Source organism: Notothenia rossii (genome assembly GCF_949606895.1).
Source record: "Notothenia rossii genome assembly, chromosome: 2".
Taxonomy (NCBI): domain Eukaryota; kingdom Metazoa; phylum Chordata; class Actinopteri; order Perciformes; family Nototheniidae; genus Notothenia; species Notothenia rossii.
Window position 1 is genome coordinate 14,812,768 of NC_136904.1, and position 22,299 is coordinate 14,835,066.

General features: G+C 42.3%; 1 protein-coding gene across 8 annotated transcripts in view; it reads left to right on the top strand.

The window, feature by feature from the left end:
* Positions 1–22,299, top strand: part of LOC307028392 (CUB and sushi domain-containing protein 1) — a 424,819-nt gene that overhangs the window by 393,565 nt on the left and 8,955 nt on the right. For all 8 annotated transcript variants that reach the window (XR_013804983.1, XM_079663374.1, XM_079663368.1 and 5 more), the window contains 11 exons: positions 5,988–6,161; positions 6,282–6,348; positions 6,954–7,060; positions 8,276–8,349; positions 10,047–10,158; positions 10,298–10,477; positions 12,917–12,979; positions 13,487–13,648; positions 15,027–15,139; positions 21,011–21,098; positions 21,833–21,959. Coding sequence is in view for 7 of the 8 variants with exons in the window: in XM_079663374.1 (XP_079519500.1) it covers positions 5,988–6,161; positions 6,282–6,348; positions 6,954–7,060; positions 8,276–8,349; positions 10,047–10,158; positions 10,298–10,477; positions 12,917–12,979; positions 13,487–13,648; positions 15,027–15,139; positions 21,011–21,098; positions 21,833–21,959 (1,267 nt within the window). In the remaining variant the exon portion in view is untranslated. The remainder of the gene's footprint in view (positions 1–5,987; positions 6,162–6,281; positions 6,349–6,953; positions 7,061–8,275; positions 8,350–10,046; positions 10,159–10,297; positions 10,478–12,916; positions 12,980–13,486; positions 13,649–15,026; positions 15,140–21,010; positions 21,099–21,832; positions 21,960–22,299) is intronic.

Here is a 22,299-nt window from a genome sequence, read left to right on the forward strand (position 1 = left end):
GAGTGAGAGAGGAAGCAAGTGGTGGGAGAAACAAAGAGAAGCTAATCAATACCTGCCCCAAAGCTGTAAACACACAGTGAGAAAAGGGATTAAGCCCATCAAATGTGTTGGCTGGCTGAGTGGAGCAAAGAAAGATATATATATATATATATATATATATATATATATATATATATATATATATATATATATATATATATACCTGGGAGACGAAGGGAAGGAGAGGCATTAATGGAGGGAGTAGACCAAGAGAGCAATGGAAGAGGATATAAAAAGGATTGGAGCTGAGACGAGTAAGAAAGGAGAGGAGAGGGGCTTGAAGAAGACATTGAGAACAAGTGGGAAGTAAGGGGATCAAAGTGTAAGGAAGAACAGAATGTGGAGACATGAGTGGGAAAGAAGAAGTGGTGAGGAAAAGGGAAGGAGTGAATGATCACAGTGACGTAGGCGTGTAAGACAGCCGGGGTAAAAGCCATGTGAAGGCCCAAAATACATTTCTGACCTACTGTTAAATTATGAACCATCCAGATCTCTCAGGTCTTCAGGGACTGGTCAGCTTTCTGTCCCCAGAGTCAGAACTAAACACGGAGAAGCAGCGTTCAGTTATTATGCTCCAAATATCTGGAAACCTGCAGGTCCGCTGCAACTCTGACTACTTTTAAATCCAGACTAAAGACTTTTCTTTTTGCCGCTGCTTTTAATTGATATATTCACATCTTAAACTGCACTGTAACTTTTATCCATGTATTTTTTCTTTTAATGTTTATTTTATTATCTTTTCTTTTTAATAACTGATTTTAAATGCCATTTTCTTAATGTCTTTCATTTTTTGTAAAGCACTTTGAATTGCCTTGTGTTGAAAGGTGCTATATAAATTGCCTTGCCTTGAAGCAAACTCAGTCCATTCACAACAAAGAGCCCTGTGATTGCAGTTCTTTGGGCATCAGAGACCTGCAGACATATTGTTTGACTGTTCTGTTCGATCCCTAACTACAGATTTAGTTTTTAGAAAACACATGTAATTATTCATTGGAATCCCCATTAGCTAATGGCTAGCCACCAGCTATTCATCCTGGAGTCACACGACGGAAAGTGATGAACTGCATGCAGGATTTGTCAGTGTTTTGTGTGCAGGTGTCAGGATGTTTTTAATGGGACTAACACTTAGTAGATTGGAGAAAAAGCTTTTTGAGTCTGGGAGGATGACTGAGGGGAGATATGAGCGTCTGCGGGACACTGGTGACGTACAAAAAACAGAATAAGTCAACTGATTAGTTTGCTGAGAGCTTCCAGCAGTTGCCTAGAAACTGCAATGTTACAAACAAAAGATATTTTTTGTAGTTCAAAACAATTTTGTTAATTGCACTGCTGAATCCAAAAGACTGGTCATTATGCAACGAAGAAGCAGAAAAGGGACTGAAAAACAATAAATAGGGAGGGAGGGAGAAAAACCAAATAAGATATAGTCAAACATTGAGGGAACTGAAGATGTCCATATTGGGGTGAATAAGTACATTTTTCTGCTTAAGCTATAAAGGTTATATCACTGCTTTTATCCTCTATTAATGTCAGTCTGTGCTGATTGCTGCCTCTACTGTATACAGCGTGTATGGATCTGTTTGCAGTTGTGTCGGTCTGCCTCTCACTTTGCATGCTTGTTTGCACTGTACTGTGTATCATCGGAGCAGAGTGAGGGGAGCATGAAACCATCTGTCTCCTGGTTGGATGAGAATTACACTGGCTTTATTAGGTGTTTGAAACCAAGCAGATGGTTATCATTATCTTAGGGAGTTAGGCGCACGCACACTCAAACAAGCACACACACACACACTCGGATGTTTATCAGGGTGTTATGAAGTTATATGCACCCATCTCTTTGCTAAAACAACACATTTGCATGTACAACACGCACACAGGTGCATGCAATCGCACATGCATTGGCCGATTTAAGGTGGTCAGAGGCCCCTAAGCAACTATCTTTGTGTGGCCCCACCTCTAATACTTGTTATGCTTTACCATAAAAAATATAATTTAGAGCCATGTGTAAAATCATGCTACGAATAATACTTGGCTTGCACACACTCTTGGGGGCATTAACATACGCACAGACTTTACAAAATCTAGTCATTAAAGGGATTTTCTTGAATAGATCTTGGTCACGGTATTTCTTTATTGACCTTATTGGGACAGCTGATTGGATAGATGCAGCCCATGCACATATAGGGCCCCAGGCTGCAACCCGAAACAGATTGAGCGTTAATCCACCGCTGCGTACGTGCACACAGCTGGTGTAACATCATTATGCATGAACGGTATGTCTTCATATGATCACAGATTCCATTCTGTGTTCAACAGATGCTTTGGTAATTCATATTAATCGATTTGATTCGCTGGACCAGTTGATATAAACATTGGTTATGTACAACAGCCGTAATGACATTTTCAAAGTAGCTTTAAGTTTGTATGAATCATTAACATTACATAAATAGCAAGCCCACGTAGTGAGTCTCAATTATAAATATGTATTTCTCGGTTAAATCCCTAGTGTATGACAGCGTTTCAAAAGATTAAGGTTGATGGAAAAGTTCTCTTATAATATTGCCAGCATTTAATTGAGCAGACTTGAGGAAAACAATGTATACGTTAACACCCAATAACAAGTGTGGAAGAAGGAATGCACCACAGACAATGCAAGTCCCTAAAAGTCTCAGTCCATATCGTGACCTCTTTAGGTTAGCCAACCTAAATGTGGTGAACAAGGTCATCTATTGCATTTGACCTGGTGCAATCTAGGGTTCTTAAGAGAAACCCCTTATTACATTTACTGTGACAGTTGTTTTTGGTATTTTGTCTTTTGCCTGTGATCCATCGTTTCTTCAAAGGGGAAATAGTTTCAACTGTCTGTTCATATCCTTCACATCTTAGGACTGAATATCCACCAGGGACATTTATAAACTGCTGTTTTGTGACAGTCTGATTGCTTATTTGGTGATGAGTTATTAGTCTCAACTGAAGGTACAATTGCAAATATTAGCAAATAATTATCCCATTGAAGGAGTATTTGTCATTACCTGAAAAGTGTTTGTTTATTTCAAGGCCACAAGAAGAATACAGAGCTCTTCCCTGTGAACAGTCAAAAAACAAACAAAGATCTCACAAAGACTAACGGCCCGTCCACACTACAGCTTCGACAGCTTCAAAAACGGTTTCCAACGCGTCTGCCCATTCACTTTGAATTGGTTGACGTCACGTTGCATCGCTTTTCGCCGAACTGAATTGTGGGTAGCAGAACGGAGCTTTCCTGGCGTTTCAGGCTGCAAAAGTTGAGCAATGTTCAACTTTGGAAGCTTCTGAAGCTTTCGGTGGAAGCATCAGCCAATCAAATCATATGCCAGTACAAGCTCTAGCCAATCAAACCGCTGCTTGTGTGTCAGGGGCGGGAGATTCATGTGATTGGTTGTTGGTCGAGCTTCAGACACGCCCGCCGGCAAGCTTTTTTTGAAGCTGTAGTGTGGACGGGCCGTAATAGAAAACGCAGTACCTAAATGCACACAAGACTAATGAAACAAACAAGACACAGGTGAGGAGGGAGGATAAAACAAAGGGGCACAAGATGAACACAATCAGGTAATCAGGTAGGGGGGAACAAACAGACAGGAAATCAAAGACAAAAGGTTGTGACATTACCCCTACCCCCTCAAGGGACGGATCCCAGACGTCCCTAAAAATAAAAAGTCCAAAACATCAAGCAGGGCGGGTGCAGGGGGACCGGAGGAGGGACTCGGGCGGACGGCCCCGGGGGCAAAGCAGAGGCCGAGAAGGGGGACTCTGGCAGACGGCCCGGGGGAACAGCAACAGAGCAGGGGAGTCCGCGGCAGGGAAACTCAGGGGGCCGAAGACAGGGGTGAAGGCCTCGTTGGGGTAAATTAGGGGGCCGGGCTCGAGGGCGAAGGCTGCGGCTGGGGAACTCAGAGGGCCGGGCTTGAGGGTGAAAGCCCGGCTGGGGAACTCATGGGGCCGGGCAAGAAGGCGGCGACGGGACAGCTCCGGAGGACGGGCAGGGAGATGGCGTAGGCTGCGATGGGGCCCCTCCGGGGTCAGCTGGATTGCCGGAGCAGGAGCACAGGGGATCGGGAGCACTGGGAGCTGGAAATGGCGGAACCCCCGGTGGTACAGGAACCGGTGTCGGCCGAACAGGAAACAGAGCCGTCGGGACAGGTGCAGACAGAACCCCCGATGGGACAGGCACAGACGGGACCTTGGACAGAACCCTGGACAGAACATGGGCTGGTGTCAGTGAGACCCCGGACGGGGCAAGGGCTGGCGTCGACTGGACCGCCGTCGAAACAGGACAAGGTGTCGGTGGAAGAAGCGTCAGCAGGACCCCCAACAGAACTGGAAATGGTGTAGGCGGGACCCCCGGCGTGTTAGGATCTGGTGGCAGCGGGACCTCTGACTGAACAGGATTCGGAGCTGGCCGGACCTCCGACGGAACAGGTGTTGGCGGGACCCCCGGCGGGACAGGTGTCGGTAGGACCCCCAACGGAACTGGACATGGGGTTTGAAGGACCCCCGGCAGGACAGTAGTCGGCGGGACCCCCAACAGGACAGGACACAGAGTTGGCAGGACTCCCAGCAGAACCTCCAACGAAACAGAACAAGGAGTTGGCAGGACCCCCGGCAGAACAGTAGTCTGCGGGACCCCCAACGGGACAGGACAAGGAGTTGGCAGGACCCTCAGCGGAAGCCCCAATGAAACGGGACATGGAGTTGGCAGGACCCCCAACGGAACAGGTGTCGGCTGCACCCCCAACGGAACAGGACATGATGTCGGCAGGCCCCCCGGCGGAACAGGTGACTGCGGGACCTCAAACAGGACATGGGAGCTGGAGTGAGTACGGGAGCCAGAACCATAGTTGCAGGGTCTCAAGGTTTAAAGCAGGCATGCAGTTTATCGGGAAGAGTCACAAAGTCCCTTCAAAATGCAGGCAGTGAGCTCCTTAACCAGGGCTTATCTGCAACTTCCCGGCGTGCTCGTGAAGGGGCAGCCTCCTGAGCCTCTTTACCATTAGCCCTCATCCACTCTCCAAGAAAACATAAAAGTTTGCAGGATAATTTGCCAACCTCATCCTCAAAAAACACTGCTAGGTCCATCTTTGGTGAGATCCATCTGTCAGGGTTGAGCGAAGCAGGCAGGACCCACACGCAGGTTCAACAGAAAACACCTTTATTTCAAGGCCACAAGAAAAATACAGAGCTCTTCCCCGTGAACACAGTCAAAAAACAAACAAGGATCTCACAAAGACTAACAGAAAAACGCAGAACCTAAATGCACACAAGACTAATGAAACAAACAAGACACAGGTGAGGAGGGAGGAGAAAACACAGGGGCACAAGGTGAACACAATCAGGTAATCAGGTAGGGGGGAACACACAGACAGGAAACCAAATACAGATATAGACAAGACAAAACACAACAGACAGATCGTGACAAAACCTATGTGCAAGCGTCTTCCACCTGCGTTCTCTAATATCCAACACAACTATTCCAAAGAGTCTTTTTCACCTTTCCAACGTTAGTGAAAAAGATAAAGCATTGTATGCTTTAGGGCATGTTTAACATTAGTTTTGTTAGGTTTGGGTGATCTCTGTGTGTTTGTCATAGAGCTTAACCCCTCTCACTGTTTATTTTCAGTTCATCAAAGCAAACAGTAAACGTTTTGGTCGATAAAATGGTCCTGTTCAGTGTTCTGTTTGTACTTGGCTCCATCCTGTCGTGTCACTTTTGCTTCCAGGAAAATAAGATGTCATTGAAAAAAATTACTTACTCAAGGTTTTAAAGCCCCGGTCCACAAACCGATGGGTCACTACGTCCACTTATTTTGACAGTAAATGCTTTTCAGCCAGAAGTGTAACAGCATGTTGTCCTTTGAGCTGTGTAAATAGACGGTATATGATATCCTTACATACCTGTTTGTGTGTTTCAGTAATCCAGTGTGGACCTCCTGTTCAAGTGCACCACGGGAAAGTGGAAGGAACTGACTACTCATGGGCCTCGAGTGTTAGTTACAGTTGTTTCCATGGTTACCAGTTGTCCACTCCTGCTGTGTTAACATGTGAGGGGAACGGGACGTGGACAGGAGACGTACCGCAGTGCTTGCGTGAGTTAGCTTTATTGTGTTACGCAGTACCCTGAACTGATACACATCATTGTTCCTCTTTCAGTATGTTAGCACTAGAACTAAAAACAGGTCCTAACTGTATCCGTCGTTTTATTTAAGCTGTCCTATGTGGAGATCCTGGCTCTCCTGGAGGTGGATTCAGAGAGGGGAACATGTTCTCTTACAGGTCAGTGCGTAGACATAGCAATTATGTGCATTTGTATAGTTAAATACCTGTGCATGATTGAATTAACTGTACAAGGAAATGGCTTTTTTATAGACCAATACCGTATGCCACCTGATATGTTGTCACTCAAACTTTGTTTTGGTTTTGTGGTAAACTAAAACTGATGCATAAATATACTGTTAACAGCTGAAGTCTCAATGTGTCACAATCTCTTAAAATATAGAGGCTTTACTCTACTTTCTGAAACGATCTCAGGAAATGTTGTTTGTTCCACAATGTTTGTCAAATGTTGACTCAATAAGTTGTTTCCAAAAATAGGATTCTTTCAGCGCCCATGTCTGGATGTCAGTCGGAAACATTGCAAGGACAAAGTGGATTTTAGATTGTGAGCAGAAACAGGAAAAAGATAAAGGCCAAAGGTCTAGTTGTAAACAACAAGGCAGTTAGGTAAGGAGCAGAAAAGTCGAACATATGACACCCTAACCTGTTCTTTGGACGTCAAAGGATAAAGTAGAAACTTTAAAACCCAGTTGTACTATTGCTGCTCACTTAAGTTTTGTTATGTTATGGGGTTTTTGTAATTAAAATGTTGTTTTGATATGCAGGGCGGAGGTCCGGTTCTACTGCCACACGCCCTACCTGCTGGTGGGCTCTGCGTCCAGAGCCTGTCAGGCTGAAGGGGTTTGGAGCGGCCAACAACCAGTCTGTATAGGTATTTAAAACCACCGCAAGGACACAATGCAAGTCTATGTTTATGTGTTTAAAGTGAACTTCCATGATGGTTAGCTTTAGACTGTGACTGCATATCAGATCAACACATGATACACTAACATGTTAAAGGAAGTGTCATGTTGTGATGTTATATTACGAAGCATTTCTAAGCTTTGAAATGAGTTTGCCTTGACAGATATATAGAACAAATCTTGCTGTGAACTAACTTGTTTTTTCACAGCAAAAAGCTCTATTATGCTAATTTTCTAAAGGAAATATTGAATATTGTAGTAATCAAAGCCATTCACACAGAAAAACATGCATAAATTGACATAGCGTTTATGTAAATATTTGAAATATTACATATAACACATTTTCCATAATTAGAAAGAAGAAATATTTTTGTTTCGTGCTAAAGAGAAACATTTCATCAAGATATACCATATAATAATACCATTTTGTGAAATCCGATTATTGGTAAACAAGACTTTGGAGCTTACTCTTTTACATTCAAGCATTAGTATTCCTGTGCAGATAGAGCTAAAGATATCATCTAATCAATGCTTCAAGTGTGTAGTTTTGATGTCAGCGTTTGATTCCTTTAAGATTATATCTTCAAAAGCGCTTCATTTTTGTAGATGAAATGTGGGTTGTGGTTGTTGTTCTGTTCAGAAAGCATGAAGATTATTTTAAATAAAAGTTGTGGAATTACAGAATAAATCTGAATAATGATGTAAGAGTGAACATGGAAAGCTGCCTTGCAGCAACTTTGCAGCGGTCACAGATCTCAGTCGTGTTCCTCTGATGTAAATAACTCTTTTATCTGTCATACAGATACTATCTGTCAAAATATATCCATGGCGGTACCCATGTTCCCTAAACAGTATTGCACTTGTGACTGTTTTGCTTTTGTCATTGTCATATGATGTATCCTACACATTAGTGTAGGTACACAAAGCTGTAGGTGAGGGGAAAAGTGTATTTTTATTAAATAATTATTTTCAGATAAAGTAGTGGTAATTTATAACTTTCTTCACCTACATTTCAGTGTGAAATATTATCCTTTTGTGACAATGTACATTTATCTGACACAATTTACTCTAAAGGTGAAGGTTTTTTGTCATGACTAAGTGTTAGTAGCTGCACTATGTTAATCTTACTGCAATACATTCAAATGATAATACTCTAAATACTCAATGTTTATGCTTGTGTGTAGACCCAGCCTTCAACAACTGTCGTGACCCAGGGACTCCGGCCTATGGGGTCCCAGTCATGGGCCAGGGCTTTCAGGTGAGACTCCAGTTGACCTTACACTTGGTAAAGCTACTGTATATCCTCATAATTACTTTAAATGTATGAGTTAATCCTTTTTTAAAAGACACAAGTTTAGAGATACTGCATTTTATGCATTTTGAATATAAAAAAATTGATTATTGATTGTTTGGCAGTGCTCAGTCAGTAGGAGCTTGGACTGGGAGCCGTAGGGTTGCCTCTTCAAGTCCACGAACAGACCTAAATATGGAGTATGGACTGGTACTTGGAGAGGTCCCAGTTCACCTCCTGGGCCCTGCCGTGGTGCCCTTGAGCAAGGCACTGGATGCCCCCCCGGCCCACTCCCATTGCTCCCCGGGCGCTGTACAATAGCTGCTCCTAGTACTAGGATGGGTTCAAAGCAGATAAGTGTGTGTGTGTGTGTGTGTGTGTGTGTGTGTGTGTGTGTGTGTGTGTGTGTGTGTGTGTGTGTGTGTGTGTGTGTGTGTGTGTGTGTGTGTGTGTGTGTGTGTGTGTGTGTGTGTGTGTGTGTGTGTGTGTGTGTGTGTGTGTGTGTGTGTGTGTGTGTGTGTGTGTGTGTGTGTGTGTGTGTGTGTGTGTGTGTGTGTGTGTGTGTGTGTGTGTGTGTGTGTGTGTGTGTGTGTCCATTAAAGAGGGTTTCATCCTCCAATTCTATTCAACTTGCAAGTTGGTTGATAAATAGGTGTCTGTGCTCAAATCGGAAGTTGAATAGGAGCTGTTATAAGAAAGTAAAGATGAATATACCAAGTCAGAAAATAGCAGCGGGAGTCTACCACTTTCACGTGATACAACTCTTACTAGTTTTAAATCCAGACTTAAGACTTTACTATTTGCCGCTGCTTTTAATTGAACTATTCATATCTTACACTGCATTGTAACTTGTATTTGTTATATATTAGCTTGTTTTTGTTTATTTTATTCTCTTTGCTTTTTAATGACTGTTTTTAAATGCCATTTCATAATGTGTTTCGCTGCACTATTTCTAATGCTCTAAATGTCTATCATTTTTGTAACCCACTTTGAATTGCCTTGTGTTGAAAGGTACTTGCTTGCCTTTCAAAGATGCACCAAGAAGCCCAAAGAAGTTTCAATAATGCAAGCAGAAAGAATGAATGAATGAATGTGTAAACGATCTGAGAAATGGGGGGCTTTAGATTTAAAAGATCATCAGATAGAAAAACAAGAAATCATCAAACACATGACATGCCCATCAGAAATAAAGGTAAGGGAAAGTGGCCCCCCATTAGAGGGGAGTTAGACTTCATGGATGTCAAACAGCCGCATTGTTTTTTGTCTTAGAGACCGAGTGTCTGGAGCACAGTTAAGAACCTGTTGGATGGAAGATTTTGGTGTTAATGGAATTTAAGCAAACACGCAAATCCTTCAATTTGTGGAGGTATAATTGGATATTATCCACAAGTCATATTTCCTCTGTCATCTCTTCAAAGAGAACAGACAGTTACTACCCACATTGAGCAGGATAACAAGAATATGCTCTCTAAAAGAGATGAATTTATATAAGAAATTATTTGGTTTTGTTTCTTGTTTTGTCAGAATCAAACAATAAGCAATGAATTGAATGTTAAAAGCTTTTATGTTTTTAAACTAATGACAAGTACCCCATGCTGAGTGTGGCAGGTCTTAAGAAGCTGCAAATAAAGAAGATTTATTCATTGTGCTTTTACAATATGCAGGTTGGCAGTAAGATTTCCTTCAAGTGCCGCAAGAACTATCACATCCTTGGTTCTACCACGAGAACATGCCTAGAAAACCTAACCTGGAGTGGAACTCAACCTGAGTGCATCGGTAATAAATAGCAGTTTTATCATAATTAGGCATTATTTAATATTATCAAAGTGTCTGTTCATGTATATGTTCAAATGTTGTATTTTGGTTCTATGAAGAAGTGTTAACACTGTTTATTTTCCTCTTCCCTGTCACTCAGCTCATTCATGCAGACAGCCGGAGACCCCCAGTAATGTTGATGTTCGATCCATGGAGCTGCCCACTCTGGGATACACACTGATCTACACCTGTCAGGATGGTTTCTATCTAGCCGGGGGATCAGAGCACAGAACCTGCAAAAGTGATGGGAGATGGTCGGGTAAACCTCCGCTCTGTAAAGGTATACAGATCCTATCTATAAAATGAGCTAATGTTGAGCCTAGAATCTTAACTCGATGTCCTAATCCCATATGGTTTAAGATAAATACAGATTATCGTCCTGATATATTTGCTATGCTCTCATAAATCTCCCTCAGGCGTATCATGAATGCTCGGGTGATGTTTTTGTTTTGGTTATTTATTTGTAATCACGTACTCATGGCCCCTACCTAGTCTCAAAGACAGGGAGCCCATGGCTATGCATACCGTGATGAATGATAAAGTAGAGGTGCGGCTAGGGGAGACTGCACCATCCCATTTAGGAAAAGCGCATTTGGCAGGCTGTCTTTTCATTCCACGCATCCCATCAATGGAATTCAATACCACAACCAATAAGAGAATCCTCATCCTACTACACATTCAAGCACAGTATTAAAAAGTGGCTCATTGAAAACCAACAGTGTCAGCACTGATGTGTAGGTGTGTGTATGAGTGCGTATTGTAAATGTTTTATTTATTTATTATCATGACTTGCTCTTATCTGTATTCAGTGATGTCATATATTGTAAATATGTGCAATGGTATAACAATGTTGTGGTATTTAGGGCCCGAGCACGGAGCGCTAGGACCCAACGGCGTCCTAGCACGAAGTGCGAGGAACCTATTGTTCTCCGTGGTATTATTATTATTATAAGGAATCATATTTCCTGTTTTTGAGTGCTTTAGGATGCTGAGAAAGTTGTATAATTTTGCACGGGCGCCAGGACCGGTAAAAATTGCAACATTCTGGAGTCAATGGGTTAAAATATTACAACGTGCTCGCTAGCGCCACCTATCAAAATCCCATTTCGGAATAAATTTACAAAGTCGCACCGTAACTCCGAATGACCTGACATTTTGCACACATATCCGGGTGGACCTGCTCTACAAATAATCCTCTTGGAACCCTAAGCTCCGCCTACATTTTTTTTAATTTAAATTAGCATAATGTTCAAAACATTTAAATATTCACTTTTCAATTTTCAGTTTTTCTACAACAAACTTTGTATACAGCATCGGTGGAGGGTCAGACACATTAGCGTAGAAAATGAGCATGTTAGGATGATAAATATTGTCACCTTCAATCAAAACGTACTCGCAAAAAGGCGGGGCTTAGAAAGAAATGCTCATAACTCATCAACCATGTATCCAAACATCATAGATTTTGTTAAATAGGTTTAGTCTGTCTTGGGGAATAGGCACAACAAAGCATTTTCATTTTGGACTATAGGGGGCGCCAAAAACACCACCAATTTATAACTCAAGAGCGGATGGGCTTATCTTTTTTTCTTTTTTTTACACATACTCTCGGGGTGACTATGAACTCAGATTTAAAGTGTCGCAACAAATTCAGAATGTGGGTGTGGCCTATACATTTTTTTTTTAAATTGCGATAGCATAAAATGAGCTTCGGACGCAAAACTTGGGACACACGTCAGAACCCACGCCCTTTTCAAGAATGTAAAAAAAAAACGTAATTTTTCAAAAAAACTGCTCACTAGCGCCCCCTATTGTGTGGTAGTCACATATAGTTTCTCAGAACTTCACGAATTTTGGCACAGACATTTCTCATGGAATTTCGGACATATTTGTAAATAGATTACATTAGCCCCGCCTCTTTTAAACATCACTGTTGGCTGAAATCGACTCCGGAGGATACATCCCTCGGTTATAGCTCCTCCAGAGAGACTCCTCTCTCGTCTCTCCTCTACATCGTTGTACCCTCGGTTATAGCTCCTCCAGAGAGACTCCTGTCTCCTCTAAATCAGTGCATCCTCGGTTACGGCACCTCCAGACAGCCTCCTCGAATATCGGTCCTCGACGAGCCTTTAGAGAAATTTGTTTTCCTTCGAGACGGCGTGCCAACATCCGTTTCCGGGTCGATGCCGGAGGACCTGGGACGCGAAAATTAGAGAAATGACGAACGGCTCATTTCCGAGGACTCGCGCGCGTCTGCTTGACGCCGGGACGACCGGCCGCCCTCCCCGACAGGCGCACGGACGCGAGGGCCCGCTCATCACTGCGCGCACAAGTGCGACCGCAGTTTTAATTATATTATTGCTTTTAGGATGTCTATCACCATCTGGCAAAGGGACTATCGATGAAAACTAGCCTTTTGGTTAATTCGAGTACTTTTACATGTTTTTAATATGTTGATTAATGTACACTGTCCCTTGTTTTAAATAATTCATTTTAAATAAATCTATTCAATTAAAAAAAAAACAGTCTGCCAGTTGGCTCATTTTGTAGAACCAAATAACTGATAAATGTCACTAGATTACATGTTATCTTAATGAATACACATTCATCATATTACCTTATTCATGTCATCTATTCCCAACCCTTTCTATAACAAATATACTTTCAATAAGCTTAAACATGAAGTGATTTGATGTAAACAAAGTGCTTTTTGTTGTTTCAGTTGGAGTGAAAGTCAATCCCAAAGTCAGAGGAGACTCAGATGTTCAGAAAAACAAGATTAGAGGTATGCAGAATAAACCATTTCAACACATTGTTGTACCTAAACCACAGATGTATTATCAATTCTGTAATGTTATTATATTGGCTTGGAATACTATTCATCACGCCATTTTTTTTTTTGATCAAAAAACCACAAAGTTTATCCAGAGAGGGATAGCTTTTGTTGCAGAAGGTTGTACAGAGTGTCGACTACATGGGCCTTATTGCAGATTTATGATGGCTCAGACTGAGTAAATAAATCTGTGAAAACATTCAGGTGCAATACCATGTAATACCTTGTAAGTTTGAAGAAAGCTTTTTTTAAATCAATATATGCATTTAGAGCCTGTGAAGAGATGCCAACAAATATTTTTGCAAGAATACTGAAGTTGTTGAGTTTTGAATAAGTCATAAATCTAAGTGTGTCATTCAGATAGATAGAGAGTAACAGAAACACTGCTGCAGTTTAATGTGAAGGAAAAAGAGCAAGCTTTACATTTCCTCTTTCTTTGTTTCTCTCTCTCCATTGCAGTTCCAGTGGATGTGTTTTCTCCAAACTCTGAGTGGAGCGGTTTCTACGAGTATCTAGGGAAAAGACAGGCCACCACATTCACAGTTACTGGGTTCAACACTACCAGCAGCAGAGTCAACGTCACATTACTGGAAACCAGCGGGGTGTCAATCAGACTGTCAGGTAAAAAACAAGCAAAACAGATACACTCATTTTTATTTTGAGAAACTTAAAAATATAACTATAATAATGTTGTTTAATGTTTCATAGCTTTCATATATTTTTAGATTTTAACTGAATAACCCTGAATTAGATACGTACTTATACATGTACTGTAGACAAGAGATTAAAAATACTTTATTTCATACAACACTAGGCAGATAATGTGAAAAAGAAATGCACTTGTCATTGTGCAAATGAGTATTGTAAGACCACCTTTGATTCCAGCTGAAAAAAAAGCATTCACTTTCCAGATTTTGAAGATTTGCAAACTTGAAATGCAGTGTAAATCCCACTTTGGGTGTTAATACACATCTGGCTGATAAAGATCAGGCTTTCATTTACACTTATTAGCAAAGCCTCACTGAAATCTAAAAATATTGTTGGCGCCATTCACATTTTGATAAAAATCCAGTGGAAAATACAATGTACAGAGGCACGGGTGGGAACCATGAACCTCAATGCAACTGCAGAATCACCACAATAATGTACAGTATATACAGTTTACGTACATTTTCACAGCATTACTCCCGTGGACATGTTTTGTGTTCAAATGTGCTTCAGATATTGGAGTATGAGAAATAGTGGAAGGTTAAAAATGTAAAGCTGCGCTCTTGAATGAAACCTAAAAAACGGTCTGAATCACCAACTGACACTTATGTGTGTTTTGACATTTCACAATCAATAGTTCAGCTTGATCTCCGGGTCATGAAAGATGTTTTGCAGGTAGGAGACAAGGGCTCTCAACATATAAAATGATTTCATTTTAAATCTGTGATATTTCTCTTTCATGGGCTTGTGATATTGAAAGCAACAGTTTCTGTGTTGGTACTATAGTTAACCTTGTATGGATATGTAGCTGAAGGGTGAATGTCACTTTCTCCCCATTAATGTGGCAGGTGCTTCGTGAAGGGAAAAGAGTGTTATAAATCAAAATGTCAAGGTATCTCTTTTTGACAAAAAACTCATCTCTTTCGACACCACTTCGAGCAATACAATTACTAACAAAGCACTTGTATACTAATAAAGGACTGGCTTATCTAAAGCTAATTGAGTAGCACTTGAAATGTTTTGGCTCTATGAAACCTGATACCTATACTTATATGATTCTGTTTTATTCAAGTTTGTATCTTCTTGGTCGAATGCACTTATTGTACTTATTGTAAGTCGCTTTGGATAAAAGCGTCAGCTCAATGTAATGTAATCTCCTTTTTGCTGTTTGTCAGTCAACCTGTCCTTACTGTACGTTTGCTTACCACCCTGTCTGTCTGCCTAACTCTCTGTCTGTTTGTTTACTTGTTAGAAGTCAGTTTTTTCAATATATATGTATCTTTTCATGCAGGTACCTACAAGTCAGAGGAAAACCAGCTGCTGCTGAAGGTGTACCAGGTCAAGGGGCCCACAGAGCATTACTACAGCAAGTTTAAAAACGACAACTGGGCCATGGACGGATATGTAAGATACACTTACTCTCATTTTATATAAAGCAATTAGAAATAAATGTTGCCCTTGCACATGTCTTTATTCACAATCAAAATCAATGCTACAATATCAATGTTGGAAAGCATGCTGACTGTTACTCCAGCACCCTCTGTTGGTGGCACGCGCAATTGTACCTATTAAGCACATGGAGCGCAGCTGTTAGGAGAAAGGGAGAGAAGCACGTCATGTCGACGGAGCGCAGCCTGGTCCTTTAGTGGCAACTTAGTGTGTGTGAGCTTTGTGCGTCTCTGACCAACAACCACACACATATACATACACTACACCTGCTCCAAGGCTGTAATAATGTGACTGTTGTGTTGATATCGTCACTAAAAGGAATTAACCACTACCAAGACTCCTGTGTTCTTACCGACACCCCAAGGCGTTCGTCATTCCGAGTGGAACTTTCATTATACAGTCCTTCCTCAACTCCCTATTTTTCATTGGTCCTTCGAGCCGGAAGAGATGTTTTCCTTGGATTCCATGATGCAGCCTAGTTTCACATACGGTGAAGCCTCATCAGAATCTACACGTCCTAAGCGGCTAGTTCATCCTCCTCCTTACTTCAGTGAATACGAAGTGAGTTATGTCAGCCAAAGGCAAGCCACTACAACTCCTAGTTATCAACACACAGCACAGTATGCAGTCGGTCCAGAAGAGGACAACCTGAGTGATCCAGGACTTCATCCCTCAGCAGTATCTGCCCAGTCATCACGGTCCTGCAGCCCTTTAAGTCAGGCCAGATGGAACTTCACCTTAGATGGATGGACTCTTTCCGCTAATGGAGCTCAGGAGCCTGATCATCATCTGCAGGATGATCATCCTATAGGAGCTAGTGGGCAGCGGAGCTACCCAACCCCTCAATCTACTCAAAGGATACTGTGATGCTTGACACACTGGATAAGATGATGGGTGAATTACGGCTTTTAAAGGAGCAAACACTATTAGCTTCAGTAAGTCAACCTACAGCTAACCATGTGCCTTATCCTCATTCTAGTCCCCTAACCATGGGTCACTATGACCAAAAGCGTCTCCAGCAGAGTCAGCCATCCACCTATACCTACCCCAGGTATCCAACTCATTCACTCCAGCCCCACAACCAGAGAGTATACTATGATACCAGCCATATGTTGCAGCACAAGAAAGAACCTATAGGGGTCATATACCTACCATACCTGATCTCACTAAGAAGGACCCTGGTGAGTTTGCACGGCTGAAGATTGCTCTTGATAATCTACTTCCGCGGAACTGAACAGAGCTATTCAAGTACCAGATCCTGATGGATCATCTAAAACTATACGAAGCCCGCCTATTAGCCGATGCACATCTTAATTCTCCTACCCCCTACTCTGACACAATGGCAACCCTGTCAGAGAAATGCGGTCAGCCCCATCAGTTAGCTGTCAAGAAGATCGCCAGTGTGATGGATGCACCTGACATCAGACGTGGAGACACAGAAGCCTTTGAGAGATTTGCATTGCAGATTCGTGCACTCGTCGGTATGCTGAAGACCCTCGGCCAGGAAGGAGAGATGGAGCTGCGATGTGGTTCTCATGTGTCACGTCTCCTTAGTAAATTACCTGCTGAGATGAGGTCTGAGTTTCAGAGATATATGTGTCGTCACCCAGGTACGGTTTACAACCTAATGGAGCTCTCTAGTTGGCTGCAGCTGGAAACCTTGTGCCAAGATAGTGACAGTTATAGCGGTAACCAAGGTCACAGAGAAACCCATCCAGAAGCAAGAACATCGGCCACAGTCAAAGTTCATCCCTCGTGCAGCTACCATACTCCATGGCACAGAGGACGTGTCACCACCATCAACGAAGTCATCTACCAGTAGAGCCCCAAAAGCCTACTGTCCTTACTGTGAAGCAGACGATCATTATCTAAGCCAATGTGCCAGCTTTAAGTGTTTTGATAAAGCTCAAATCATAGACTGGATTAAGACCAACAAACGTTGTTGGCGATCACATCAAGCGGCACAATGCACCCTGAAGAAACCCTGCAGCATATGTCAAGGTAAACACCTTCAGATACTGCACGAGGTCAACAATAGGACTATTAAGGAAGGAACCTGTCTGGTTAGCTCAGCAACCGAAACCCTTCATCTGGAGAAACCATCAGACTCTACTCGAGTTCTCTTGAAAGTCGTCAGTTATCCTCCGATATGGTGACAAGACGTTGGACACCTACGCGGTCCTAGATGACGGCTCTGATCGCACTATGCTGCTCTCAGCAGCAGCCCAACAACTTGGACTAACAGGCACCCCAGAAGACCTTGCCCTCAGAACCATCCGTCAGGATATTCAGACTCTGCACGGTGCCTCAGTTTCTTTCCAAGTCTCCACTATAAAGCAACCAAAGAAGTCTTTCCAGATAGACAACGCCTTTACTGCTCAGCGCCTCGGGTTAGCTGAACATACCTATCCAGTGGCTACCCTTCAGAAAAGGTACAAGCACCTCCAAGACTTGCCTCTACACGGCTTCAGTCAAATCTCACCCTTGTTGCTGATTGGAGCTGACCAGCCTCACCTCATAAACCCAGTGGAACCTGTGCGTTTCGGACCACCTGGAGGTCCAGCTGCAATCCATACACGGCTTGGATGGACACTTCAAGGGCCGGCACAGATTCTTCAGTCCCAGTTACAGCCTCACCAATGCCTTTTTACATCCCTCAGCCCACTTGCAGTCGAGGTGCAGCGCAACGTGGAGAAGTTGTGGCAAGTTGACACCCTGCCTTACAGGTCTGAGAAGGAAGTGACCAGGTCTAAGGAAGACCAGGAAGCCGTTAACCTAGGGGTGGGCGATATGACGATATATATCGTCGTGACGATATTAGGTCTCTACGATATGCTTTTTCAGAGATATCGTATCTATTGTGATAAAAAATTAAAAAAAATTGGAGAAAAAAAAACATTGGAAAAAAAAAACATTGGAAAAAAAACTATAAAAAAAATAAACTGATGTGAAAGACATGCTCTAAAGCTGTCTAATCAGGATTCAGACAGTATGCACTTTATTTATTGTCTTGTTTGATTCTGTTGGCTTATATTTTATTTTATCAATAAGGTATTTATATAGTTTTTCCCTTCAGTTATGCTAAAGTCTTTGATTGCACTTCAAGTCTAAAGTTTACATTTTAATTGTTTGGCACTGACTTTTCCTCATTGATGTTTTATGTTTTACTTAGTTATGTTTTACCCTCCTTTTCATGTTTATTGATGTTCACTGCTAGTGCTACCTCAGAAAGTTCATTTGTATACTGAGAAACTGTGCCTTGAAGCCATATCAAAATGTTGAATTGTTCATTCAGGGATTCATTTCAGAAATAAAACCAGCTTGAAATGCTATTTTGGTCTGTTACTCCTTTTTGTTTTAGTTTATGTTACCTTGTAGTTGGTTGTACTATTAAGTAACTTGAAAAATAACCATAATAACCGACATGGAAAAATATCGTGATATATATCATCTATCGTGATACTGCTTGAAAAATATCGTGATAATATATATTTCAATATCGCCCACCCCTACGTTAACCTACTGGAGGCTAAGACAAAGCAACTAACCGTGAATGGAGTACTTAGGTATGCAACACCTATGCTAAGGAAAAAGGATGCACCACTACGCCAGGCATTCAAGGAAGCAGTATTGCCAAGCCTCAGGACTACAGAGTTAAAGCGGTTTGCCATATGTGGTATTGGCATCTCCCAACCAAGCACATCGACTCCAGATGTCACACCGTTACGCACTTGGAGTGATTTAGTGGAGGCCAAAGCCAAGGAACTTCAAGGGGCAGCCAAGCTTGGTGACTCATCGTCAACTGACTCTCCTACAGCAGAGATGTACAACAGGGCAGAGCAGAATGTTCTAAGACAAGTTCAGCTGGACAGCTTCACAGAAGAATACCATCTACTAAAGTCTGGCAAACCTATCCCTGCTAGCAGTTGTCTCCTATGCCTCGCGCCTCAGTATGACACAGACTGCGACCTTATCAGAGTTGGAGGCAGACTCCGGCAGGCAGAGGACCTTGATCCGACAGTTTTGCACCCAGTTGTACTTAACCCCAGCCATTCGTACACCAAGCTCCTCATTCAACATGTTGATGCTCTTCTCTGTCACCCTTGACCTGAGAGTGTTCGCCAAGCTTCGCCACACAGTATGGATCCTGCGTGGGCGAGAGGCTGTTAGGCGGCACCAGCACAGCTGTACTGAATGCCGTAGATGGAAAGCAAAACCTGCTTCCCAACAAATGGCTGACCTACCCGTGGCCCGCCTCAGGCTATTCAAGCCTGCCTTTTATTCAACTGGCATGAATTGCTTTGGCCCTTTCTGATCAAATTGGGACGACGCAATGAGAAGCGGTGGGGTACTGTGTTCAAGTGCCTCCCCACAAGGGCCGTTCACATTGACTTACTTACCTCTGTCAATACAGACTCCTTTTTAATGGCCTTCAGAAGGTTCATTGCCAGACGCGGAAGGCCATCAGAAGTCTACTCCGACAACGGAACCAATTTCAAAGGTGGAGAAAGGGACCAACATCCACACACATATACATACAGTACACTACACCTGCTCCAAGGCTGTAATACTGTGACTGTTGTGTTGATATCTTCAGTAAAAGGAATTAACCGCTACCAAGACTCCTGTGTTCTTACCGACACCCCAAGGCGTTCGTCATTCCGAGTGGAACTTTCATTATACAGTCCTTCCTCAACTCCCTATTTTTCAATCAACATCACTGCCCTATTCTGGAACAACAGTGTGGCACAGTCCACACTACTGCGCTGGGCAGGGTCTTGCTAAAGAGATGTATTTAAATTCGACTCAATTGTTGATTCAGGTTATACAAATCAGATTTTGAAATACCATTTTTTTTTTTTTTTTAAATACAGGATTAATGTGGTTTACCAAGAAGTGTTGCAAGGTTGCATGTATACGTGAGGTTGCAAGGCGTACCGTAGAGAATCCAGGACGTTACTTCAGCCAATAATTAGTTCCAGCACGTATCCTCACATTAAACCTACATTTGGTTTATTTACACCTCCCTGTGCATTCATAATGTATCTATGATGTACACAAATGGGGCTTCTTTAAGCTGTGAATTTAGTCAATCAACTCCTTTAAATGTGAACATATTGAATGCCAGAAGTGTTTAAAAGGAAAAACAAAAAAAAGAAAGTCACCTTTCATGTTCCATGGAGACTGTTAAACTTTGTTCGATGTGGTTTTTGAAGCTGGGACTTCTGAAGATCGTGTCTTCAGCTGGGGAATGGATTAAAAACCGGATCCTGTTTGACTTGATTACAGAGGAGGACAGAGGGCATATTGGAGGAACCGAGTGGGATGATTTTAAAAGATAGTCAGGCAGGAATGGATAACAGAAGGATGTAAGAAGGAAGGAAGGAGGCAGAGACAGACCATTGTTCATGTTACGGATGACAGAAAGAGTACGGAAGGAGGAGTCAGACTGGTTATGGCTTAGTTGTGATTCCTGGAAAGCAATTTATTTACAGTTAGAAGATGATATTTCAATTGTCGATTTGGGGGTAAAGCGTTGCTGCTTTGGCCTCCTAACAAGAGAGGGTGAAGAGAGGAAAAGAAGGAGGTTGGGGAGGGCCCAAGTACATGAGGGGCAGAAATATTGCTGATCAGGAAAGAAGACAGGGTGAAAACTAAAATAACGTTGATATACCACAATGTAAAATTCAAGAAATGAAGAGGTAGCTACATATGTATCTACATGCTAAGAATATTATCACATGCCTCATACTGCACATGTGAAACAGCCTTTAACTGAATGTCGTTATCTAAGAACAAACAACAATCTGCTTTTTCACTTTTCAGGTTACTGCAGAATCCGACCAGAAGACTTTTGTCTACCAGGGTCATACTCATAGTAAAGACTTTGGCAAGTTCCATCTAACCAGGCAAGGTAGGTCTTTCCGTGACATCAGCATCAATAACAAACACAACTAGAGAGCCACTCGCAGAGCGGAGAGGCCAACGCTGCAATCACACACTCCTTGGATGGTCCAATTCCCTGAGTTGCAAAGTCGTTTGATGTGTTAACTGCCTTAAGTCCTTTTGTTTGAAAAATATTGACTCTTAAAAGCTCAGAGCGTTTAAACAATCAGTTTTTGAATTGTTGTTCCGACCTGAAAGGGTATAGACGGATTTTTTCCTGCCCAATTATTCTGGCACCACATGAATGCAGCACAAATGCCAAACACGGCGCAATGTTAACGAAGGTGAAACATAATTGTTGTATCTGCCCCTTGATTTGGATCTTCTCCAAAATGTAATGAGGTCTTGCTTGGCCCGTGCTACAACCTTCCACCAAGTTTCATTAAAATCTGAAGAAACTGCCCTGAAACAGACAACTGTGCCAGACACATTAGCTGCTTGCCAGATGTGACAAACAACACAGCCTTGATATCTTCTTTTGACACCATGTCATACTGAAAATGGGAATATAAATATTAGTTCAAACTGAAGAAATATTAGTAGCAATATTGTGTAATGTAAAAATAAATTACATTTCAGACTGAGTAAACACTGAAACAGAACTCAAGTGTAAAGACTACAAGGACAGATCCTCTATTACACGTGCACAAAAGGGTGTTAATGTGTTCATGCATGTGTGGGTTAATCTGTGTCTGTCCCCAGGCCCTGTAACCATGGCAATGGACCCATCCAACCCCTACACCAACAGCAGCTCCGTGGCAGCCGCCATCTTAGTTCCTTTCTTTGCCCTCATCCTGTCTGGATTCGCCTTCTATCTCTACAAGCACAGGTACGCTATATCCTCAGAGTAAAAACAGACAATACAAACTTACAAATGATTAAAAGAAAGATCCAGCTTGATAATTTCCTCATGCAGATATAACTACAAAAAATTTGGTGACCGCCACAATTAAATATCGTCCGCCACAAATAGATCTCATAATAATTTTTTTTATTTTATTTAATTTTGGTGTTCTAATGTATAGTGAGATGGGCTGATGATCGGAAGGTTGCGAGTTCAAATCCCGCCTGGAACACCACCACTAGTGTGCCCTTGATTAAGGCACTTAGCCCTCAGTTACTCCAGGGAGAATGTCCCTGTAATTGATCATTGTAAGTCGCTTTGGAAT